The sequence below is a fragment of the Glycine soja genome, chromosome 6 (genome assembly GCF_004193775.1).
Source record: "Glycine soja cultivar W05 chromosome 6, ASM419377v2, whole genome shotgun sequence".
Classification (NCBI taxonomy): Eukaryota; Viridiplantae; Streptophyta; class Magnoliopsida; order Fabales; family Fabaceae; genus Glycine; species Glycine soja.
This window is the reverse complement of record NC_041007.1, coordinates 34,693,496-34,714,912: the sequence shown is the minus strand read 5'-3', so window position 1 is coordinate 34,714,912 and position 21,417 is coordinate 34,693,496. Positions and strand designations below refer to the sequence as shown.

The 21,417-nt window shown below is 38.9% G+C and overlaps 1 protein-coding gene across 1 annotated transcript; it reads left to right on the top strand.

The window, feature by feature from the left end:
* The first annotated feature begins 2,655 nt into the window (after positions 1–2,655).
* Positions 2,656–4,027, top strand: LOC114416132. The gene is made up of 3 exons (XM_028381001.1): positions 2,656–3,147; positions 3,262–3,540; positions 3,656–4,027. Exons 1-3 carry the CDS (start codon positions 2,656–2,658, stop codon positions 4,025–4,027), a joined length of 1,143 nt encoding a protein of 380 aa, XP_028236802.1.
* The last annotated feature ends 17,390 nt before the right edge of the window (positions 4,028–21,417 follow it).

Sequence of the window (21,417 nt, the reverse complement as noted above, 5' to 3'; positions counted from 1 at the left end):
TGCTTCCATTTGATTTCCGGTGTGTCACGAAAACTTACGGATTGTGCATCAATATTTTTTTGGTTTTTCAGCATGTCCTGGAATTTCACAAATTGCCTAATGATGGGTACCAAGCACCTCACAAGGACCAAAGAAAGGTCGCATGTCATCAAGCAAAGGTCCCCGGACGAAATTAGGGTATGACACTAAGCTAGTCATCTGTCTCTTGCCAGGCTCAATGTAGCATTGGCGCCAAGCCCAAATCCACTTACTCGTGCTAAGCGCGACAGTGGCATTAAGCGCAACGGTGCGATTTCAGAGCCTATTTAAAGTCTGAATTGTTAGAATTAGGGTACGAAATTATTATGCTCTTGCACAGAATTTTACACACAGACTTTGGAGAGTGAGCTCTGAAGATAATAGAGGAGAGGCAGCACAGCAAAGAGCCTAAGGTTCATCTTTGAGAGAGATTAGAGAGTGTTTGAGTGATTGTGAGGTGCCAAGAAGAGGAGGGATCCCCCTTCCCATGTAAGCAGCAATTTCTATGTATTCTCTGTCTAATTGTAGAAAAGGCCTCCTTGTTATGGCTTGCTAAAACCCTAGTTGGGGATTTCTAATGAACAATTGATGTAAACACTTTTCATATCTAATTAAGTGTGTTTTATGTGTTCATTACTTCTATCGATGCTTTATTGTTGCATGCTTTTGGTCTGATCACCCATTGGTGTGTACTGTTAGGAACTTTAGCACTGGGAAGTGTATTGTTTCCTTAGAACTTGATAGAGCAGGGCTAGATAACTGCATTGCTAGGGATAGATTGCAGGTTTTTTTTAGTTTTTAATTATGTTGTGATTATAATGCTGTTTAAATTAAGCCTAGTCCAACAAGAGGGATCTGAGGATGAAGCTTGGTTTAAATTAGTCTAAACTTACGAGGGATCGAGGTTTAGTACTTTAGTCTTCAGCATAGAACACAAGAACATTCTTAACTAGAGAAATATTTTTATATGCATCAACTCGTTTATTAGAAAGACCCAACTCTTTTAAGCCACTGCTGTCACTTTTAATTGCTTGCGTTTACTATTTTTCTAATTAGGATATATCATATTTTTAGTTCAATTCGCAATTATTATTTTCTATCAACAAAATGCCTGATTATTGAACAAAGATTTTCCAAATAAACAAGTTCTATGTGTTCGATACTCGGATCATTCCGTTTTAATTAAATACTTGACGACCCGGTGCACTTTCCGGTAATCCACTTCCGCGTAAAAAGAGTAATTACAAATTTTGGAAAAAGGAACTGTGGAAAAGGGTCAACAAGGGCCGAAAGGGACGAGTCGAGGGTGGAAGGAATGATATTAGAGGACAAGTTGAAGGCTTGTCAAAGGTCGAAGAGGAGCTTAACCGAACAGTTGAGTAGGACGGAAGAGAACATGTGGGCTATCATTGGCCAGTATAAAGAAAAGCTAAATCTAGCTGCTATCCATGAGCAAAGGCTAGAAGACGAGCATGCAAAAGTATCAGTCTTGCAAGCGGAAAGGGAAGCAAGGGAGAGAGTGATAGATTCATTACATAGAAAAGCTATGATGTGGATGGATAGGTTCACTTTCACTTTGAATGGAAGTCAAGAACTTCCAAGACTGTTAGCCAAAGCCAAGGCAATGGCAGACGTGTACTCGTCTCCCGAGGAGGTTCATGGGCTTTTCAATTATTGTCATTATATGATCGAGTTGATGTCCCACATAATTAGGAACCGTTGAGGCGTTTGTATTTAGGCTTTGACTTTGACAAGATAAACAATATTTTTTATTAATGAAAATGAGTTTTGATTCAACTCTATGTCTCTGCTAAAATTTCTGTGTGGGTCCAATACTTCGACAACTTATCATTATCATGCATTCCTGTTTAGTTCATTGTCACATTACTCATTGCATTTTGTTCTTTTAGCAGTTATAGTCAAAGTAAGCACCATAACCAAAAAAGACAAACACGCTTTTCGGCACCCCTATCAAACCCTTTCCAAAACTAAAATCATGAGTGAGATAGAAGAAGTGCAAGAGCAAATGAAGGCCGATACGGAGGCCACGAAGAACCAAATGACCTCCATGATGGAGGCCATGTTAAGTATGAGACAGATAATGGAGAACAATGCGGTCGTAGTTGCCACCAATAGCGTCGCCGCTGAGGCGAATCCAACCCACCCATCTGCTATAAACCAAGCGAACCAACCAATCCCAGACATGGTAGGTCAGGGAGGAGAGGTGTTAGGCAGCACGGGCAGTCCCCACATAGGGAAAAATAGGAATGCTTTCCCATATGGCTTACCCATAAAATATACACCACACAACGGAATGCACATGCCCAACGAGAACACTAGCCACTTCGTTCCCATTCAAGGCCAGAAACCCCAGTTGGGGCGTACACCCTTCGCTCAGCCTTTGGGGAAGCCCGTGAAGATCCTCGGGATCATGCTCTGGGTAACTTCGAACTATACCCTACGTTTACCACTGAGGGACCAGCATGTAGTGGTATGCCCACTCAACCACAAAGGCCTCCCCCACAGAACTTATTTCTCGCACAATCTCGTCCCGCCAACAATTCCAATCCCAGCACAAGATCCAATCTGGGAAGGAATTTTCCAGTAAATAAGCATGTCGAATTCACCCCAATCCCGATGCCATATGCTGACTTGCTACCATCCTTGATCACCAACCAGATGGTGGTGGTGAATCCCGAGAAGATCTACCAATCTCCCTTCCCTCGATGGTACAACCCTAATGCAACTTGTGCCTATCATAGGGGTGTCCCGAGGCATTCAATTGAACAATGTGTGACCTACAAACATGAGGTCCAGAGTTTGATTGACGCAGGGTGGTTGACATTTCAAGAGGACAGCCCGAATGTAAGGACGAATCCTTTTTCCAATCATGGGGGATCAGCGGTTAATGTGGTAGAGGAGTGTGGACCTTGGGGGTTGAAGCAGATGGAAGATGTGTTAACCTCTAGGAGGTTCATATCGGAAGCACTGTGCGAAGCGGGCATGATTTGCCTTAACGAGGACAAGGGAGATTCTTGTTTGATACATCCAGGAGCATCACACGATGTAGAGGCATGCTCGGTGGCAAAGGACCTTCTACAAAGGATGATGGACAAAGGCCTAATTAAGGTTTGTGGCGTGAGAAAGGGCAGAGGACATGTGTGCATGCAATCGGTTGATAAAAGCCTGAGCAAACCTAAGCCATTGGTGATCCACTACACTAGAAATGTTGCCACATAAAAGCCCCGAGGTCTCCAGCCTATCCCAATTGAGAAACCTACGCCGCTCCCCTACAAGAGCAACAAGGCGGTGCCATGGAGATACACCGCACAGGGACCCGATGGAAGGAAAGACGCATCCGTCGTGCACGTTAAAGATGACCTATCCTCCGCTAAGGTCACAAACATCTCTAGCACGAGCAGCATGACTCGTAGCGGGTGGATCTTCACAGCACCCGAGCCACCAGTGCGATCCAAGGACCCAAAGGGGAAGGCAAAGGTGGGCATAGAAGAGAGCAATAAGGTGGGCCCGATTTCGGATGAAAAGGTCTTGATCGGAAGGTTTGCCAAGGAAGAAGACAACTTCAGCAAAAAAAGGAATATCCATTGAAGCAATATAGTTCTTGCGAATCATCCAGCAGAACGAGTTCAAGGTAATTGAACAACTGAATAAAACCCCAGCTAGGATCTCTCTGTTGGGCCTACTTATGAACTCCGAGCCTCATCGAGCGCTATTGGTCAAGATTTTGAACGAAACCCATGTAGCCCAAGACATATTTGTGGAAGGTTTCGGGGGCATAATCAACAATATCATGGCCAATAATTACCTCACATTCGCTGATGAAGAAATACCCGTCGATGTATCCGTCAAATGTTTGGACCATATAGTGGCCAAAGTGCATATTGACAATGACTCTTCCCTCAATGTCATGCCCAAGGCTACTTTGGACAAGTTGTCTTTTAATGCATCACACCTAAGGCCAAGCTCCATGGTGGTGCGGGCTTTTTGATGCAATCCTACCCCCCAAGAGCATTGGATAGAAGACTCCAAGAAGATTGGGCCAAAGATGCAAGAGAAGGTCATAGGATTCTCATGAGCCTTAGGGTAGATTTTGGGCCCATGGGCTAAGTATTAGCCCATATATCTTTCTACATATTAGATTAAGGTTTCATTATTTTTGGGCCTTTTATTTAGGGCTCCATAATGTAGGTAGGATACCCTAGAAATGTAAGATTTTTCAACCCTTGTATTTTATGACACCTAGACTAGTTTTTGTATTAAGGGTAGTCTTGTAATTTCATATGCATTAAGTGAATATTTGATGTGTTTTGGAAAATAAATTTAATTGAATTGGGAGAAGCCCAATCCAATTAAATTTTAGAGGGGGAGGTGAGCATTTGCTTGCTACATCCCATTTTCACATCATATAGTCACACTTTGTGCATGTCCTTCATGCTTTACATGCCTCATTACACCTAAGCACACTTAGTGGAGAATCTTGGACTTGATCTTGGATTAGTGGGCTGAACCATAGCTAAAATTCACTAATCATAATTAGTGAAATTTTGGCTCCAAAATTTGGCTCCACAAATTCAATTTCAAATTCAAGTAAAGTTTGAATAGAAATTCAAATTTTCCTCCAATTTTGTGTCACACTTAGGCTATAAATAGAGGTCATGTGTGTGCATTTTTTCAACTTTGATCATTTGAGAAATATACTTCAAAGTTCAGACCTCATTTGAGACACAAAATTTCGTGCTCCTTCTCTCTCTCTCCCTCCATTTATCTTCTCCTACCTTCAAGCTCTTATCCATGGCTTTCTATGGTGGTCAGCTTCTTCTTGACTCATCCTCTCCTTGAAGTGGCGTCTCCAATCATCTTTCTTCCTTCTTGATTTTGCTGCCATTAATCTTCAAGAAGCAAAGGACTCTATTGATGAAGAAGATCCAAGGCTTATAAGCTCCACATGGGACTACATCATGTGGTGCCAAGAGCATCTTCATCTAGGTAATGTTCTTTTGTTTCCTCTATCTTTTTGTTTGGTCAATTCACTTTAATTCCATGTTCTTCATCTTATTCTCCATGTATATCCTCCAATGTCTTGTGGTTTGGTGTTTTTTAGAGTAGGTTCAAAAAAATAAACCGATTAAATCTTAGATCTGCACTTGTTCTTGCATTTCAATGGTTCAAATTTTATAGTTCTACTCTTGAATCATGTTTTTGTGGTGATTTTAGGTTCTACCATTTTTCAGACATAATCTTCTTGTGCTGAACCTTTATATCTAAATTTTCTTCCAAAATATTGATTAAAAAAACACAACAATCTAAGTGTAAATCACTTATTCCATATTGTCTTGGAGTCATGTTTAATCATAATAATTGTCACATTATGCTCTAAGTTTGTGTTGAATTTTGATTTTGTTTATTGAATTCTAGATACATTTTTTCATGTATTCTTGTCATTCATAGGCTATCTTTTGAATTTTGAGTCTAATTCATGCATGTTATTTAGTTCATAACATGTTCTAAATCAGTTCCTAGAAGTAGTCTTATTGTTAAACTTTGTTTTGTTTTCTAAGTTTCCTATATGATACCTATGAAGAAATTGAGTTGTGGCTGGATTTGTGAATAAAAATAAGTCTTAAGCTCTCTTGAATTGTTTTATTCAATAAATTTGAGCATAAGCAAACACAAATTGTAATTATCCAAGCCTTAAGCAACATAAACACTACTCTTGATTTCTAGGTTGAAATCACTAGTGCTGGCAGCTTGAACATACATACTTGTAAAACTTACTGGGAATTGGTCAATATGAATTTTGAGCTGAAATTTTTAATTAATTTTCTAGACATATGGAAAAAAAATTATAAAAAAGAACAAAGTGATTTGGATAAAAGGAAAAAATACTAGAAATCACACAAGTTGGCAGGAAAATTAGTGTCCAAGAAAAAAAAGTGAAAGGGAGGTGTGCTTGTTCTTTTGGCTCAAAATTTGTTCTATAATTGGTGCCTATTTTATACCAATCTTAGTTCTGAAATTTCAATTGAAAATTAGTGTGAAAACAAGTGCCAAAACTAGAGGTTTCTTGAGTCTTATTTTTTTAGTTTTTTTTACTCTACTCTAGAGTCATTCTAGGTTTCTCTTTGAATCCTCGCTTGCTTTGATGTGCTTTTCATTGCTTTAATTGTTGAATAATCCTTGAAATTTTTATTGTTAAAACTCTATTGGTTTATCTTTCATTTTATTGTTTTGGTCTTTGGTTATTACTTGTCTCTTTGTTTCCTTGTTTGTGAGTTGTTATATAGGGAATTGGAAAGGAGGATTGGTGTCATCCCTTGAAGAATTTGAGTCAAGAAGCAAGGGACAAACCACCTTAAGATCTATTGGACTAATAAGCACTCCAAATTGAGTGAATCACCAAAGGGGGAACAACCACCAAAATTGAGGACCGTTTTGTAATTGGCAATTTGCTTACTTTCATTGCTTTCAAGTTTTTGTAACAAAAAGGCCTTTCATTGGAAGTGTGTTGGGAGCCTCCAATAGGTTACCAAACTTCCATTTGTGTGTAATAATTTTAGGCAATTTTCCCTTAGGATAATGAGTGTTTTGTTAGGAACCTTGAATGTGATCATCCGAACACTCTTCAGATTCGCCTAGTTTACATTTATTGCACTTTAATTTCTTGCTTACTTTGATAGCTTATTTCCTTTACCTTCCATTGTCAAACCACCTAGATAGCTTGCCTTTTACCAATTAGTTTTTACCTTATCTTTAACACCTCTTTTAGTGTTTATTTTGGCTAGTTTCAACCATGGTTTCTTTTACCTTTTGTTTTCAAACCCCCAACAAGAAAGAACCACAACTTAGGAACCAACATGAGTCTTTATTCTTCATCTAGTGTTAATGGTGAGGGTTCTACTCCTAAGGACCCCTTGTATAAGATATTAGATGAGTTTAGATCCCTTAAGTTGTGGAAAAAAAAAGCAAGAGAGAAAAGAAAAAGGAAAAAAAAAGAGTGGAAGAAATAAGTCAAGATGAAAGAGAGAAAATAAGAAAGGAAGAAAAAAGAAAAATAATCAAAGAAATGAAAAAAGAAAAACATGTCTCCTATAGTAGTCATGACTCTTGCAAGAGCTTAAGTGAAAAGCTTAGCGACTATTATGGAGGGCGCCATAGTTCACATACTAAACATCATTCCTAAATAATAGAAAAGGATAGAAGGCCTCAAGAGGTTAACATTAGCCTCCCATCTTTCCATGGAAAAGATAATGTTGAGGCCTACTTAGATTGGGAAATGAAGGTTGAACAACTCTTTGCTTGCCATCATATTAGCAAAGAGAGAAAAGTTACATTGGCCACCCTTAGCTTTCAAGGGTATGCCCTCTATTGGTGGACTTCCCTTGTTAGGGAATGAAGGATTCATGGGGATCTTCCAGTAGAGTATTGGAATGATCTTAAGAGTGCCCTTAGGAAGAGGCACATTCCCTCCTACTATGAAAGGGAGCTTATGGACAAGCTCCAAAGGCTTAGACAAGGGAGTATGAATGTTGAAGAATATAGACAACAAATGGAACTACTCCTTTTAAGAGATGGACTTAGGGAGGAGGAAAGAACAAGCATAGCTAGGTTCCTTAGTGGGCTTAATATGGAAGAGAGGGACAAGATTGAACTCCTTCCATATAAGGACCTAGATGAGCTAGTCCAACTTTGTATAAAGAGTGGAGCAACAACTTAAAAGAAAGCTTTCTTCAAAATCTTATAGCTTTCACTCTTATCCAAGGAAGGACCAAGCCTAAGGAATTTTGGGGGCTGCACCTTCAAAACCCAAGGAAGATAAGGGTAAGATCATCGAGAAATCCACCCCTAAGACTAGTTCCCAAGAAAGGACTAGCAACATTAAATGCTTCAAATGTCTTGGAAGAGGTCACATTGCCTCTAAATGCCCCACAAAGAAAACCGTGATTATGAGGGGTCAAGACATTTATAGTAGTCAAGAGGATACTATTTCTTCCCCTTCCTCTAGTGGAAGTGAAGATGAAGTAAAGGGTGAAGAGTCTAGTGATGAAGTCTACCCCCATCAAGAAGGTGACCTCCTAATGGTTAGAAGGCTCCTTGGAGGTTAATCTTGTGATCTATCTCAATCCCAAAGAGAGAACATCTTTTATACAAGATGCAAAATTTTAGATAAAACTTGTTCTCTCATTGTGAATAGTGGATCTTGTTGCAATTGTTGTAGCACAAGATTAGTTTCCAAGTTGAACCTCACTATCATTCCCCACCCAAAACCTTATAAACTTCAATGGCTCAATGAGCAAGGGGAAATGATAGTTAACCAACAAGTGAAGGTACCTTTCTCCATTGGGACATATAAGGATGAAGTTAATTGTGATATAGTTCCCATGGAGGCAGGGCATATTCTTTTAGAAAGGCCATGGCAATTTGATAGGAAGATCATTTATAATGGCCTAACTAATGAGATTACCCTCACCCATCTTGGCACTAAATTTGTGTTGCATCCTCAAACACCTTTACAGGTGGCCAAAGATCAACTGAATATGAAAGATAAGAGGGATGAGGAAGAAAAACTAGAAGAAAAAAAAAGGATAGTAAGGCCTTGTCTTCAAAGGCCAAGGGGAAGGAAAAAGAGGGAAAGGATTCCTCCAAGAAGATTGTTAAGAAGGAAAATTATTTTGCAACAAAAGGTGATATCAAAAGAGCACTCATTCTTAAAAAATCTTTCTACCTTCTCCTATCAAGGGAAACATCCCTTAGCACTGCCACACCTCTTGGGCTTGAGGTTATTCCTCAAGTAAAGGAGTTATTGGATGAGGGTTTGGTTCATAAGAGCTTAAATCCTTGTGCTTTGTTGGTGCCCAAAATAGGTTTTATTAGGCACTGAATCCCTAAAATAGGTGGTATGATGAATGTGTTGAGTGGTGCAACCCTCTTTTGTAAAATCACTCATGCACCCAAAATCTTCATGATTTGTGTACATAGGGACTCATTAGGTAGGTTTGTTCTTATTTTTAGTTTCAATACAAACTTAGGTGGTCATATGGGACACCTTAGGTTTGTCGTACTTTTTGGTAGGAATAATCAACATGAAAATACAGAAAAAGGTATGTTTTATTGCATTACTTTCCTTAATTTTTTAAATAGTGATCAAGGGATTCCCACGAACCCTAAGAGAATAAAGGTCATTTCTGAGTGACCCACTCCACCAAGTATAAGGAAAATTTGGGGCTTCCATGACTTAACAAACTTTTACAAAAGGTTTGTCCCATATTTTTCTATACTTGTAGCACCACTCATTGAGTTGGTGAGGAACCATGTTCCCTAATTGGAAGATGCCCAAGAAATGAGTTTTCAGACCTTACCTTACTCCAACATACCAAACGCCACTAATATATATGTTTTTATTCTTTTTATAGGTGTTGAGGGAAGAAGCCCAGAGTTTTAAGAACCTACGGATTTGAGGTCCAATCCTTTTCAAGGGGGAGGGAATGATGCAATCCTATCCACCAAGGGCATTGGATAAAATACTCCAAGAAGATTGGACCAGAGATGCATGAGAAAGCCCTAGGGTTCTCATGATCCTTAAGTATGAGCCCACTTATCTTTTTACATATTAGATTAAGGTTTCATTATTTTTGGGCCTTTTATTTAGGGCTCCATAATGTAGGTAGGATACCCTAGAAATGTAAGATTTTTCAGCCCTTGTATTTTAGGGCACCTAGACTAGTTTTTGTATTAGGGGTAGTTTTGTAATTTCATATGCATTAAGTGAATATTTGATTTGTGTTGGAAAATAAATTTAATTGAATTGGGAGAAGCCCAATCCAATTAAATTTTAAAAGGGGAGGTGAGCATTTGCTTGCTACACCCCATTTTCACATCATATAGTCACACTTTGTGCATGTCCTTCATGCTTTACATGCCTCATGACACCTAAGCACACTTAGTGGAGAATCTTGGACTTGATCTTGGATTAGTGGGCTGAACTATAGCTAAAATTCACGAATCATAATTAGTGAAATTTTGGCTCCAAAATTTGGCTCCACAAATTCAATTTCAAATTCAAGTGAAATTTGAATAGAAATTTAAATTTTCCTCCAATTTTGTGTGACACTTGGGCTATAAATAGAGGCCATGTGTGTGTATTTTTTCAACTTTGATCATTTGAGAATTATACTTCAAAGTTCAGACCTCATTTAAGGCACAAAATTTTGTGCCCCTTCTCTCCCTCTCCCTCCACTCATCTTCTTATACCTTTAAGCTCTTATCCATGGCTTCCTATGGTGGTGAGCTTCTTCTTGACTCATCTTCTCCTTGAAGTGGCATCTCCAATCATCTTTCTTCCTTCTTGATTCCGCTTCCATTAATCTTTAAGAAGCAAAGGACTCCATTAATGAAGAAGATTCAAGGCTTACAAGCTCCACATGGAGCTACATCACTTTTGACAGCAGCCGCTGGGATGTGATGAGGGAGATCGATCTCCCAATTCAAATCGGACCCCACCTATGCCAAATTACTTTCCAAGTGATGGACATAAATTCTGCCTATAGCTTCTTATTAGGCCGGCCTTGGATTCATTCAGTTGGGGTGGTCCCTTCAACGCTACACCAAAAGTTGAAGTTTGTGGTAGAGGGGCAGTTAATTATAGTCTTGGGAGAAGAAGACATTCTTGTGAGTTTTCCTTCTTCTACACCTTACGTGGAGGCCGCAGAGGAGTCCTTAGAAATGTCCTTTCAAGCCTTAGAAGTGGTGAGCAATGCTTATGTGGATTCTTCCCCGGTACAACCACGCTCATCTGGGGCCACATTGATGGTAGCTTGAGTAATGTTGGGAAATGGATACGAGCCCGAAATGGGTATGGGTCGGAACAGCAATGGTGTAGCAGGTTTGGTGGAGTTCACACGGAACCGCAGAAGGTTTGGACTGGGATATGAGCCTACGTGCACCGATGTGAGGAAGACTGCCCTATAAAGGAGGGGAAGAAGCATGGCCCAGCCGCAAGGACTACAAGTGAAAGAGGTTCCCTTGTGTCACATTGACGAAAGCTTTGTCAGCGCGGGTTGGATGTGCGAGGGGTGGGTCACCATGATACACGAAGAAACCCCTTAAGAGCAACCGAATTGGGTGCGGTCGTGCCCTCCGGAGTTCGAGTTAGGGAATTGGCGAATAGTCAAACAAGCCAGAATTTCTGTGGCAAACGCAATGTAATTCGTTAGTCCTAACCCTATTGTTGGGCCTAGGCTTTAGGGTTTTCTTCCTGTTTGGGCATGTCTTTTGTTACCACAAAATTATAAATATACAATCCTTCTTCTGCATATTTATTTTGTTGCAATTAAATGATACAGATCCGACAATGAGTCCTGTGAAGGTAATAATATCGAGGACCCACACGTGGATTTTGAGCAACTGATAAATCAAGCTGAGGAAGGGGAAGATGAGGGTTAGGGGCTTCCCCAGAGCTAAAAAGAATGGTCGAATAGGAAGACAGGGAAGTAAAGCACCAAGAAGAAATGGAGATCATAAACTTAGGTGTTGGCAAAGAGAGAAAAGAGGTAGCTCTGCTGTGAGACTACTAAGACATCTTCACTTGGTCATACCAAGATATGCCTGGCTTGAGTCCCAACATCATGCAACATAGATTACCTTTGAATCTTGAGTGTTCCCCGGTAAAGCAAAAGCTGCGGAGGATGAAGCTCGAGATGTCCTTGAAGATAAAAGAAGAGGTGAAAAAGCAATTTGATGTTGGCTTCTTGGTTGTGGCTCGATACCCGAAATAGGTTGCTAACATTGTGTCAGTCCCTAAGAAGGATTGGAAGGTGCGAATATGCTTGGACTATCGGGATCTAAATCGAGCCAATCCAAAGGATAACTTTCCTCTATCGCACATCGATATTCTCGTAGATAACATGGCCAGTTTTGCCTTGTATTCTTTCATGGATGGGTTCTCAGGCTACAACCAAATAAAGATGGCACCAGAGGACATGGAGAAGACGACCTTCGTCACCCTGTGAGGAACATTCTGCTACAAAGTGATGTCCTTTGGGCTTAAGAACGTTGGGGCAACTTACCAACGGGCTATGGTAGCATTATTCCACGACATGATGCACAAAGCAATTGAGGTCTATGTGGATGATATGATTTCCAAGTCAAAGACCGAGGATGAACACCTTGTCAACTTACGAAAGTTGTTTGAGAGGCTGCGTAAGTACCGATTAAGGTTGAATCCCACAAAGTGCACTTTCAGGGTCAAGTCGGGAAAGTTGCTAGGCTTTATTGTAAGCCAAAAATGGATAGAGGTGGACCCAGACAAGGTGAAAGCCATCCTCAAAATGCCCGAGCCACGCATTTAGAAGCAGGTCCGAGGCTTCCTAGGACGTCTGAACTACATAACAAGATTTATGTCACAACTAACCTCCACTTATGAGCCTCTCTTCAAGCTATTACGCAAGAACCAGTTTGTCCAATGGGACGACGACTGCTAAGTGGCATTCGGAAGGATTAAGCGATGCCTCATGAACCCTCCTGTGCTTGTGCCACCGGTGCCCGGAAGACCCCTAATCCTATATATGACTGTGTTGGATGAGTTGATGGGGTGTATGTTGTGCCACCGGTTACCACAAGAAGTTCACAGTGTGTGAAATGAATTACTCTTTGCTCGAAAGGACGTGTTGTGCCCTGGAGAGGCCCACCGTCTAAGGCAGTACATGCTGAGCTACACCACTTGGTTGGTGTCCATGATTACAAAGTCTACCGGAAAAGTGAGTTGATGGACTTTGACCAGGACGTCTTCAACTACCCCAAACGGTCTTGTGATGGAGCAGTCTGCTAGCTGGAGCGTCATCCTTGTAGGTTCAATCTTCAAGTTTCCTATTCTCCTGTACATAGAAAGCGACATCAAATTGATACTTGCTCCCAAGTCAATAAGAGTCTTACCTACGGATACACTCCCAATAGAGCATGGGATGGTGATGCTTCCTGGATCTTTGAACTTGAGAGGTAGCTTCCGAATTACTGCACTGCAATTTTCTCCCACCATAATGGTTTCGCTGTTGATGTACTTTCCTTTATTTATGAGGATTTCCTTTAAGAACTTTTTGTACAAAAGCATCTATTGTATGGCCTCTCCAAAAGGGATAGTAATCTCTATCTTCTGGAATATGGTAAGGAACCGCTTGAAATAGTGTTCTTTATCCTTTTTTGATGGCATCAAAGGGTACAGTGTCTCCCTTGATGAGGCTAGTAGTGTCTCTTTTCTGGCCTCCTGAGTTAACTGGCTCATGGTCTTGGTTTTGGTGGTTGAGATCATCACCACTCTCCTTACTCTTATCTTTTTCTTCTTCTTCTTTCTTTTCTTCTTCCTCATCACGCACATCCTCCTCGATTCTCTTTTCCTTCTCAACATTTTCTCTCCTAGTGAAAATTACCTAGCACTTCTCTTTGGGATTCTTCTCGATGTTGGCTCCAAAGCTGTTAGTGGGTCTTTCAGCCACTTGTTTGGCTAATTGTCCCATTTGTATCTCCAGGTTCTTAATGGATGACTTTGTGCTCCTATAGTTGGACATGGACATATGCATGAGTTGATTCAGTGTCTCCTCAAGCTTGCTGGTCTTCTCATAAAGATCGACCCCTTGGTTGGAATCCTGGACAGGTTGACTTTTTTGCTCCTTGTTGAATTGGTTCCCCGGATGATTCCTCAAGCTTGAGCCCTGTGTGAAATTCCTTCCTTGGTTGAATCTCGGCGGTCCTCATTGGTTGTAGCCTTAGAATCCGTGATGATTCTGAGCTCCCATGTAGTTCACCTCCTTAGAAGAATTTACTTGGGTTATGCATTGCTCTGGCTCGCGTGCTCCACCGTAGATGTGGCATCCCCCTATTTGCATGATTGAAGAGTGAGAGGAACTTACCGCTTATAGTTTTTTAGGGAGCTTGTTGAGGATCTCTGTGAGGGCCTCTATCTGTCGGACCAATAGCTTGTTTTGGGCCAATGTTGCATCTTGGGTTGTGAGTTCCAGAAGGCTCCTCTTTGTTGGCATGTATGCTCGACCATGAAGGATGGCGTGATCATTGGCCGCCATGTTCTCTATCAGCTCCATTGCCTACTCCAGTGTCTTCAGCTTGAATTTCCCCTTGTGGATGCGTCAAGGAGTTGCTTTGACTGTGGTTGCAGACCATCTATGAAGATGTTTAATTGCACTGGCTCACTGTACCTATGTGTAGGTGTCTTTCTGAGTAGCCCGTGGAAACAGTTGAGCACCTCACTGAGTGATTCATCAGGGAATTGATGGAATGAGGATATTTCCATCTTCCCATTGACAGTCTTTGACTTTGGGAAATATTTCTTTAAGAAATTTTTGACAACTTATTCCCAAGTCCTCAAGCTATTTCCTTTGAAGGAGTGTAACCACCTTTTTGCTTCCCCTGCCAAAGAAAAAGAAAAGAAATTGAGGCGTATGGCATTCTTAGGAACACCAGCTATCTTTAACGTGTTATAGATTTCTATGTAGATGGCGAGATGAGCATAAGGATCCTCATTTGGTAGACCGTGGAATAGGTTTCCTTGTATCAGCTATATGAAAGAGTGAGGATAAGATATATTGGCCTCTTGAACCTCCAACCTTGCAATACTGGTGAAGAATTATGGGGTAGTTGTACTAGAGTAGTCCTCTAGTGTCACTCGTCATGCATGCTCCTCTTCCATTTGATAGTAGCTCTGTGGAGAGGGTGGAGGTGAGGGTTGACTGCTCCCTTGTATTTCTTGCTCTCTTCTTTTTCTCGCAGCGTTGCTATGCCTGCAAGTAGCTTCAATTTCTGAATTAAGTGGAGTTAAATCTTCAATTGCAGTTCTGCCTTGCATACACAAAAACAAGCACTACCGTGCAAATTATAGAAGAAAAATAATGATTAAAAATTGTAAAATAAATACTAAAGAATAATTAATACTTACAAATTGAAAATGTATGACAACTAAGTACGAAGAACAAAGTCCTTGGCAACGACACCAAAAACTTGTTAACGGTTTGGCAAGTGTACCAATTTGTCTCAAGTAGTAAAGTACTCGGAAGTCCAAGTGTCGATTTCCACAGGGACTTTGTTTTGTACTTGTGTTGGATAATTTTCAATTTATAAGAGGAAAATATAAGATGAGGTATAAAAGATAAATTTAAAAGAAAAAGGTATAAAATAATAAATATTAATAGAAAACAAAAGAAATAGTAGGGAATTCAATGAGATGGAAATGTTAGGACCTATCATGCCTTATTTACCTAAGTGTATTATTTGTGATTTTTCTCTATCAATCAGGTGAATTTATCCTACCCACATTTATTAGAATACTTGTCCCTGATGTCTCACGATGACAAGCCTATTTTACCTATCTATCTCCCAAATGTCTTTGCAAAGAGTAAATAGATAAAATGCATGAAGTTCTAATTCTAGATGCTTGCTTTGATGCATGGGCATAATGCAATCACTCTATGTCTAGCAATGATTTTATTAAGATATCCCTTCCTTTTAGTTCTATTAGAAATTACTCTCTATCGAGCGACTAATTCCTAAAATCGATGCATGCAACACCTTCCTTGCCTTTCTATTAAGGATTATCCTCTGTCGAGCACCTAACCCCTAAAGATGATGCAAGGATGAATGATGCATGAAATTAAAATTAAGAAAATATAATAGGAAAGAAAACACTTGTTTGCATTGATAAATATGAGGTGTATAATACATCTTTTGGCTTTTTAGGCTTAACAAGCCCTTACTAAGGGTTTAGCCTCTCATAGTCATAAGGGGCCTTACACTAGAAAAGGGATATAGGAACTGATAGAGGAGAAGGAATGGAAAAAGGGAATAGAAAATGATGAAGACAATAAAGAATTCCCTAAAGGAGAGTTCTCAGGCTTTAAGTGTGTATTAGAGTGCTCTGAGACTCGGTGTGTCTTTTCTCCTTGGCTTAACTCCCCTTTTATAACTACTGGAGTGGACTTGAGCTTGACTCGCTTTTTATAGTTGATGGAGTGGACTTGGGCCTGATGCCAAAAATCTTCCTTATCTATATTTTTTATATTTTCAGGATCTTTTTATTTTAATTATTCATTTTCATATCTGCAAGTCATAAATAAGAAAAATATCAATTTTTATCATTTAAGCCAAAAATAGCTGCTAAATAAATATTTTTAAAGATATTTTCAATATATTTTTATTATAAAAAATAACTCATATTTAGCAGTTATCAATAGTCTAGTAGGTGGGTGTAGGAGGACGTACAAATAGGTTGGTTGAGGTTTAGGACTACTCTAAGACTAGATTTTCCCTTGTATGTATAATTGATGTAGAAAATGCTTTTTTTTCATCGGTTATACTTATAATCGATGTAGAAAGTCATAAATGACTTACACCTAAAGGCTCCACTTTGGGTGGTGCCTCCCTCTATAGGACATAGAGGTATAAAAAAAACCACCAATGCCATGTAAATTATTCTCATATTGTGTGGAAGCAATGTCTTCCAAGGTTATTTTGATGATGCCAAAGAATCAAGAGTTAAGCAAAGTTTCAAGCAAAGATTCAAGAATCAAGTTTCAAGATTCAAATAATCAAGTTTCAAGAATCAAGAATCAAGAATAATCAAGATCAAGATTCAAGACCCAAGATTCAAGAATCAAGAGAAGACTCAATCAAGATAAGTACTATAAAGTTTTTTCAAAACATTGAGTAGCACATGAATTTTTCACAAAATCTTTTACCAAAGAGTTTTACTCTCTGGTAATCGATTACCATAAGGTAGTAATCGATTACCAGTAGTCAGCATTGTTTTTCAAACTGATTTACAAAGCTGTAATCGATTACCATAATCATGTAATCGATTACCATAATCATGTAATAGATTACCGGTGTTTTAAAACGTTAAGATTTTCAAAATTCAAAATGAAGAGTCACATTTGTTGATGTGTAATCGATTACACCTTAATGGTAATCGATTACCAGTGACTGTTTTCGAAAAATTTATTTCCAAAAGTCACAATTCTTCAAGTGACTTGTTTGTGAAGATTCTTTCGAAAGTCACAACTTTTCTAAGTGACTAGTTTTAAAAGAAATTACCAAGAGTCACAAACTTTGACTTGAGTCATCAAGAGATAATAAATATGTAACCATGGCATGAATTTGAAAATATCCATCATCTCTTTCAATCATTCTATCTTTCAATCTATCTTTCAACATCTTCTTTCATTTCTTTCTACAGAATTTTTCTGATTCTTTTTCTCTTCATCTTTCTAAAAGTTTTTGTTCAAAACTTTCTCTTCCAATAAAAGTTCTTTGTTCAAAAACTTGTGCTATTCATCTTTTCATTCTCTTCTCCCTTTGCCAAAAAGAATTCGCCAAGGACTAACCGCCTGAATTCTTTTTGTGTCTCTCTTCTCCCTTTTCCAAAAGAACAAAGGACTAATCGCCTGAATTTTTTTGTGTCTCCCTTCTCCTTTTTCAAAGAATTCAAAACGATACAGTCTGAGAATTCTTTTGATTCTTCCCTTTCCCTTAAACAAAAGATTTCAAAGGACTAATCGCCTGAGATATCTTTTGTTTTCCCTTCACAAAGTTTCAAAGGACAAACCGCCTGAGAACTTTGTCTTAACACATTGGAGGGTACATCCTTTGTGGTACAAGTAGAGGGTACATCTACTTGGGTTGTTGTAACTGGGAACAAGAAAGGGTACATCTCTTGTGGATTAGTTCAAGTGGAGGGTACATCCACTTGGTTGTTCAAAGAGAACAAGGGAGGGTACATCCCTTGTGGATCTTTGCTTGTAAAGGTTTTTACAAGGTTGAAAAGAAATCTCAAGGACCGCAGGTCGCTTGGGGACTGGATGTAGGCACGGGTTGTTGCCGAACCAGTATAAATCCTTGTGTTTGTCTTCTTCTTCCCTACACTCTTTAATTTCTGTTGTGCACTTTAATTATCGCTTTTACTTTTGGTTAAGTTTCTATTTCTATTCTTTAGTTTCTTAACTTTGTAGTAAAAGCCTAATTGAATCTAGTAACATTAAGAAGGATAAGTTTTTTTAATTAGTAAAGGTTCACTAATAATTAATTCGATCCCCCCTTCTTAATTATTTCGAGACCATTTGATCCAACATATTGCACCTTTTGAGTGAATTGCTTTTTGTTTTCACCTACTTTGGTAAAAAAAAAAAAGTCTTGTTTTCTCCTTAGGTTACTTATCATCTTTTGGCACTTTCTATTTACATCTTGTTCCCCTTTTTAATATTTTTTTCTATCAGATTTACCCTTTTAAACCTTTATCTTACACCTCCATGTTTGTTAGTCTTTAAAATCTTATTTTTATCATATTTTTATTGTTCTTTAAATTCTAATTGTAAACTTCATTTAAAATCTTATTTTCATCTTATCTCTGTTTTTCTTTAAATCCTAATTTTGAACCCCATATTTACCTGATATTAATTACAAAATATTGTGTTTTCTATAAATATTACTTGTAACATTGTGCATTTTCCTTCATGTGACACTATGTTTCAAGGTACATTCATCACTAACTTCATCTATTATACACCTTAATTGCAAAGTAAAGCTTTTGAGAGTGGCTTCTCACATTGTATTATACATCGCCAATGTTGAATATGTGTTTTCAGCCTCTTAACTCTAGGTCTCTAGCATGCCTCTTAACTCTAGGTCTACAACATTCAAATAAGTGTGCACACATAAATTATTGTAATGATTCGTTAAGTGTGTTCATTGAGGTATGTTTTATTACTAACGAAAATGTCTTTTTGAAATATCACATACCAATTATGGAAATGTATTTCTAGAACTATGTGTCATTTTTGGAAATACATTTTCAAAATAGGTATGCGGTACTCCACAAAGACATTTTCTAGAACTATGTGTCATAGTTTTAGAGCTACATCATGTGGAGCTTGTAGGCCTTGGATCTTCTTCATCAATGGATTCCTTTGCTTCTTGAGGTCTGATTGCAACGAAATGGAGAAGGAGAAAGATGAATGGAGACGTCACTTCAAGTAGAAGATGAGTCTAGAAGAAGCTCACCACCATAGGAAGCCATGGATAAGAGCTTGAAGATAGAAGAAGATGAATGAAGGGGAGAGGAAGAGAAGACTGGCTTGTTTGGATACAAGCCATAAGCTCTTTTGAGAGCTTCTCTACTGGATATATACTCTATATTTCGAGTAGAGAAGCTCTCAAAAGAGCTTATGGCTTGTATCCAAACAAGCAGTGCATCTAAAGAAGTCTGAACTTTGAAGTTTAATTCTCAAATGATCAAAATTGAAAAAATGCACACACATGGCCTCTATTTATAGCCTAAGTGTCACAAAAAATTAGAGGGAAATTTGAATTTTTATTCAAATTTCACTTGAATTTGAAATTGAATTTGTGGAGCCAAATTTTGGAGCCAAAATTTCACTAATTATGATTAGTGAATTTTAGCTATGGTTCAACCCACTAATCCAAGATCAAGTCCAAGATTCTCCACTAAGTGTGCTTAAGTGTCATGAGGCATGTAAAGCATGAAGAACATGCACAAAGTGTGAATATATGATATGGCAATGGGGTGTAATAAGCAAATGCTCACCTCCCCCTCTAAAATTTAATGGGATTGGGCTTCTCCCAATTCAATTAAATTTATTTCTCAACACACACATCAAATATTCACTTAATGTATGTGAAATTACAAAACTACCCCTAATACAAAAACTATAGTCTAGGTGCTCTAAAATACAAGGGTTGAAAAATCTTACATTTCTAGGGTACCCTACCTATATTATGGAGCCCTAAATACAATGCTCAAAAATAATGAAACATTAATCTAATATGTACAAAGATAAGTGAGCTCATACTTAGTCCATGGGCCCAAAATTTGTCCTAAGGCTCATGAGAACCTTAGGGCCTTCTCTTGCATCTCTGGTTCAATCTTTTTGGAGTCTTCTATCCAATTTCCTTGGGGGGTAGAATTGCATCACATTATGTGATCCATTATCCACCAATGATCTGGCCATTTTTGAGACGTCATCATTCTTCACAATGCTAATGTCAACCCTTATACTCAGATCTTGATTTGTATTCTGACTTGTCTGTTGAACATGCGGTGCGTCTTCTTTTTCAATCTCTCTCCCAATATCCACCATCTCAGCTACCATAGGCTTAACCGTCTCTTCGCACTATGCTGCTTTGTGGCCATATGTGCCACATTGAAAGCAAATCAAATGCAACCCCTTCTATTCCACAAAATACACATTCCATCTTGCTTCAAACTTGGACACCAACTTTGTTTTGTTTAGAACAACCTCTACGCATGTAGGAGAAAATCTTGCTTTGGAGTGAATAGAGGTACATCAATCGATATTCAGAATAGTACCTAGTAAAGACCATGTTGTTCATAGGAACACATCATGATAAAGTTTCATTGGCAAAAGGAGAAATTGCACCCATTCTGCTACCTTTTACATCTTTTTTGCATTCTGAATAAAAGTTGGCTTCCATCTCTACACAATGATATAGTGGTCTGCAACCATCTAGGATCCATTAAACATGGCATTTTTATAGCCCTCCTCAGATGTAAACTGAACTAAGTAATACCCAACTGGCATATCAACGATCCTGATTTTCCCCACCTTAGGCCAGCTCCTTTGAAGCTTGTACTCCAACATCTTAAACCCCACAGATTTCCCTAGAACATGGACAACCAGGGATCCTTTCCATGGTGCACACCACTCTTCAAATTCCGACTCCATAATTTTAACCCTAGGACAACGATTAAACATGCATTGCTCCTCTAAAGGAGGTTTCTCCATAGCATCCTTATCATCTTCCTCCAAAAACCCCTCTTGGGGATGTCCCTTAAAGAACCATATTGTCAAAAGCAAATCCATATAAGATTTCCCTTGTCATTATCCCCTTCAACCCCCATAGCAGAAACAACGTTCGGTTCCTCCTCCGACAATTTCCTCTTTAATTTTTTTTTTGTCGCTCCCTGAATACGCACAAGTTGTCCCATGTCAGGTTCAAAAGCCACCTTCAACGACACACCCTCTGTAGACAAATGCATATAAATAAATCTCTCTAGAATTTTCCACACACATAATCATAATTATTCTAAGTCATGATTTTTTATGATGCCCTTCTTATATAAAAAAAAAATCTTGGCTCTGCCCCTGGCTGATCCCAAACCACCTGTACCATGGAGATTGAGGAAGTGAAGAAAGTAGGGCAGGGACACTTGCAATTGACAAGGGTGGTGCCAATGAAAAAAACATTTAACAAGGGAGAGTTGCCAATGAAGAAGAAAATTAGGTTTGAGGGAGGTTAAGGTTAGAAAGGATGAGGTTGTGGAACGGTATGGTTGATTATTAGTGCCAC